At 34.5% G+C, this 4,417-nt stretch overlaps 2 protein-coding genes across 4 annotated transcripts in view; both read right to left on the reverse strand.

The window, feature by feature from the left end:
* Positions 1-3,697, reverse strand: part of LOC106876428 (dynein axonemal heavy chain 3) — a 158,633-nt gene extending 154,936 nt beyond the window's left edge. For all 3 annotated transcript variants that reach the window (XM_052969758.1, XM_052969757.1, XM_052969759.1), the window contains exons 1-3: positions 3,470-3,697; positions 1,484-1,695; positions 303-394 (exon numbers count right to left, since the gene is read on the reverse strand). In XM_052969758.1, the coding sequence (XP_052825718.1) occupies positions 303-394; positions 1,484-1,695; positions 3,470-3,683 (518 nt within the window). In that variant the 5' untranslated portion in view covers positions 3,684-3,697. The remainder of the gene's footprint in view (positions 1-302; positions 395-1,483; positions 1,696-3,469) is intronic.
* A 35-nt stretch (positions 3,698-3,732) lies between these two features.
* The window catches only part of LOC106878143 (dynein axonemal heavy chain 3-like), a 37,710-nt gene continuing 37,025 nt past the window's right edge, over positions 3,733-4,417 (reverse strand). The window contains exon 16 of the mRNA XM_014927263.2: positions 3,733-3,752. Within this exon, the coding sequence (XP_014782749.1) occupies positions 3,733-3,752 (20 nt within the window). The remainder of the gene's footprint in view (positions 3,753-4,417) is intronic.

Raw genomic sequence — 4,417 nt, forward strand, 5'->3', positions numbered from 1 at the left:
TATATACACAGAGTGTGAAAAAGGAAGAAAGACAGAGCATTATTAATTTAATAGTTTTAATTTGTACCTTCTAATTCTATATAGCTTTTAGTATATATTTCTTATTTACACATAGGATAATGTAGTCCTAGAAACACTATGACTGAATAAAGAACAGCCATTAATACTGAAACACCACTCATCACAGGTCTGTTTTATCAGGGATAACAGGTAACTATCAGTACAATTCCACTACACCACAAGCAGCAGTTTACCATTAACACTACATAACTATTATCAGGGGAAAACAAAAATGAACTTACTTGCTGAGGTGGTCCGAAAATCCAGTATTAAGCATATCAAATAAGGATGTTTGTGCTGTTGGCTCTACAGGAAAACCTACAACCTCGCTGACCTGCAAATAACAATAGATTACTTTTAGAGCCAGTGGTTTTCAAATGAACAAATAAACAAATGAACATTAGCCCCGCCACAAACAAAAAAGTAGTAAATATTTTTTGTTTCTCTCCATCTCTTCATTAAAGAGAAGACAAAATAGAATGTACATCCATATAATTTTTCATTCTTCACCATGGTGTTGAACAAGTTCAAACAGTTTAAAACTGCCTTAATGTTATTAAACATGGGTATCTGTCTGTCACTTTTGCAATCTTCACCTCACTTTCCACCCTATGACAAACAATCATTTAGAATATTGATGATTATATAGCTGATTACAAATGAGTGATTAGCCCTCCTCATCATCATCCTCATCCTCAATGTAAACACCAAGATTTTTATTTTACCTGAAGGAGTACACTCTCTGCTGTTAATTTTCAGGCTTAAAGGGGACCAGTAGGTTTGTTTATTGCAGTATAGCATCTATTCAACTTTAGATGCATATAATCATTTCTATGTTTAGAACTGATGTATAAGCACCAGAGAATAAATCCATGGTAATTAACAGCTCAGTTGATAACACATCGTTAAACTCTAATCCATTATTATAATGCAGTAAATTCTTGTAGAACAAATTTGCATGTATATACAGAATCAGCTAAAATGATCACCCAGAGCAACATGTCTAGAATAAAAAGTTAAAAGCATAAATTTCACATATATCAAATACACACAGAGCCCTTATTAGGAAATAGTATTTCTGATGCATCCACACACATTAGTTTGACCTGCTACCCCACCCATTAATATGTATCAAAATAGTTACAGTACTCATGTTAAGAAATAAATCATCTAACCCATGCCAGTATGGAAAAAAGTGGAGATAGAAATAATAACACTAAAGACAATACACAAATGCACTTTATTTTAACCTGATGCCCTTCTCAAATATATATATATATATATATATATATATATATATATATATATATATATATATCAAACAAATGTAAATACCCTTATCATGAAATAATAACCCCGATTTATACACACCTTAGTTTAACCTGCTGCTTCAATAAACATCAAACAAAAATAGTTTCCCTACCTGTTTCCAATGCCTTTCCTGCATACCAGGATTACATATTACTTGCAGAAGTGGCAGGTGAGCTTTGAACTTGTCCAGTTTACTACGAACACTGTCAGCTATTCGTCGTGGTCCAGGTTGGTCACTGAGGACTTTAGTTAATTTATACATGGTACGCCACATATCACCGACCTCACTCTCAATAGTTTCAGCATTCAATTCCAAGAATGGTCCTAGGAATATATGGAAGATAATGTAACAAGGTAGGATACATGTTCTACATGTAATGGTGAACTGCTTAATTAACATATTTCATGGCAAGGTAGATGCTGCATCATGGAAGATGCTCTGATTTTGGAAATGTAATTCCTAGAAAAAATATATTTATATTTATCAAAGCCCCATCCATATGATCAGACAGTACCATGGAGATGTATGCTAAATGCCTGTTTTCAGGAAAAAAAAACAGTGGGAAAATCAACAGAGTGCTCATATCTGTCACTGAATGAAATCATCAGACAATGACCACTTACCTAGTCCCTTACAGATGGGTATTATTGTACTATATAACACTATGCACTTCACCTGAACCACCCTGAGAGTATCAACTAGCATAGTGGAAAACACATGATAACTTTCAAGTTTTATTTTTTTCACAAAAAAGGTGTACCTGCCATGCTTCAGAGAAATTACATATATTTATCTCTGTGTGTAAATATATAATAATGTATGTGTGTGATTATATGTCTGGGTATACATATATATTGGTGTGTGTATACACGTTCAAATATACATAAGTTTCTCATGATTATATTCACATAAAAGTGAGCTGAAAAGCTAATGTCATCAACTGAAAGTTTTATAACAATTAGAGAATATGTCTGTCATCCTATTTGTAATTGGAGCCACTGGGATTGTACCTCACCATTCCTATGACATGGACAAATTCTCTGTAAAAATAGTCTTAGATGTATTCTATGCAGCATTTCTTAACTCTGAACTTTTTGTTAAATTAAACATATTTTATTTGTTAACATTAAACAGATATAGACGTAGGAGTGGCTGTGTGGTAAGTAGCTTGCTTACCAACCACATGGTTCCGGGTTCAGTCCCACTGCATGGCACCTTGGGCAAGTGTCTTCTACTATAGCTTTGGTTCGGCAAAAGAGACCGATAGAATAAGTACTAGGCTTACAAAGAATAAGTCCTGGGGTCGATTAGCTTGACTAAAAGGCGGTGCTCCAGCATGGCCACAGTCAAATGACCGAAACAAGTAAAAGAGTAAAAGAATAAAGTAAAGAGATATGTTAACATATCTGTTTAATCTTAACTCATTAACCTTAACTGTTCTTGTTAACTCTAAATACATCAATGCATGTTTTCCATTGATCATCTTTGTTAACCTGCAACACTTCTATACATTTTCTAAGCTCGTCTTCCACTTGAAGTGGTAACTGAAAAATATATTGAGATTGCCCTCTCCTTAGTACTTTTAGTTTTGCCCAACATTCTACCCACTTTGCTACAGCTAACAGACAGGAGAAAACTACTTGCCCTTATTCGCTAACAATAGTTTTTTACATTGAATTAAGGCAAGTAACATGTAAAGATGGTGTAATTTTTTTTAACTGATCACATTTCATATTTCATAGATCCCAGAAGGATGACAAAGATAAGGGCATAAACTTAAATTGTAAAGGAACATCCTTAAATACTGAAAGTCTCTATTCCACCTACCACTCCAATTTTGCCAAGAATAATAACAACAATAATAACAACAATATGCTTGGTCTGCTAGAAATAGCAACCAAATATCTCTAATATCTTAAAAAAGAAAGACACAGGATAGTGTAGTTCTAGCCAAGACAAGAATATTTTTTTTCAAAGGTTTGCTTTATCATGGCCAACTTGGAGCTTAACAACAAAATTAAGCCCTATTGACAGAAATTAGTATGGTACATGAAAGAAAGCCAACACATCCTCTCCTCTGTGCTTCATTCATCTTACCATTCATCCAGATTTCTTGCTTCTGGTTGAAATTATAAGCAGTTGTCCACAACTTGTCATAAGGCTCTTTCAGTTGGAACATCAATGGCAGGATGGGGAAAATACTTGTCTCAAATTGCAGAAGCTGTTCCTCAGTATTCATTTCATCAAGTTCCTTCTGTGCTGCTTCCAGGCTCACATGCAGGGCATTCAGGTGTTCAACATTGCTCTTCATTTCATCAGAACTCATGAGCTAAGATATAAGGACAACACCAACTCAATTTTTAAATTTTCAGAATTAATTCTAAAATTTTCAGAAAAATCATGAAGAGAACAGAATTGCACAGATTCCTTTCCCATTTTTGTGCCACCAGCAATCCCACTTCTTGGAACCATTCCCCTTTCCACCCATCTCACACTTCCAGTATCATCCCTTACCACTGTATGTCCACTGAATGCCTATTTTCCTGAAGACCCTCTCATCTCTGCCATCAATGCCCATGTTTGTAACTCATCATATCCACTCCTCACTATAGTGATGATTACGCTATGAAGATTACATATACTGAAAGTTTTAAGGGACAGAGAGTTTACATCTGTATGTTTGCAACTGCTCCTTTTTCATCAACTTCAAAAGGATAAATTGCAAAGTCAACCTTGTCAATAATAATAATAATAATAATAATAATAACAATAATAATAATCCTTTCTATTATAGGCACAAGGCTTTAAATTTTGGGGAAGAGGATAGTCGATTACATCGACCACTGTGTTTCACTGGTACTTAATTTATTGAGCCCAAAAAAATGAAAGGCAAAGTCGACCTCGATGAAATTTGAACTCAGAATGTAGTGAAGGGCAAAATACCGCTAAGCATTTCATCCAACATGCTAATGGTTCTATCAGCTTGCTGCCTTCCTAATAATAATACTGATTTCTTTTATTTGCCACCAGGGAGAAATAATAATG

Source organism: Octopus bimaculoides, chromosome 7, assembly GCF_001194135.2.
Source record: "Octopus bimaculoides isolate UCB-OBI-ISO-001 chromosome 7, ASM119413v2, whole genome shotgun sequence".
NCBI classification, from domain to species: Eukaryota; Metazoa; Mollusca; class Cephalopoda; order Octopoda; family Octopodidae; genus Octopus; species Octopus bimaculoides.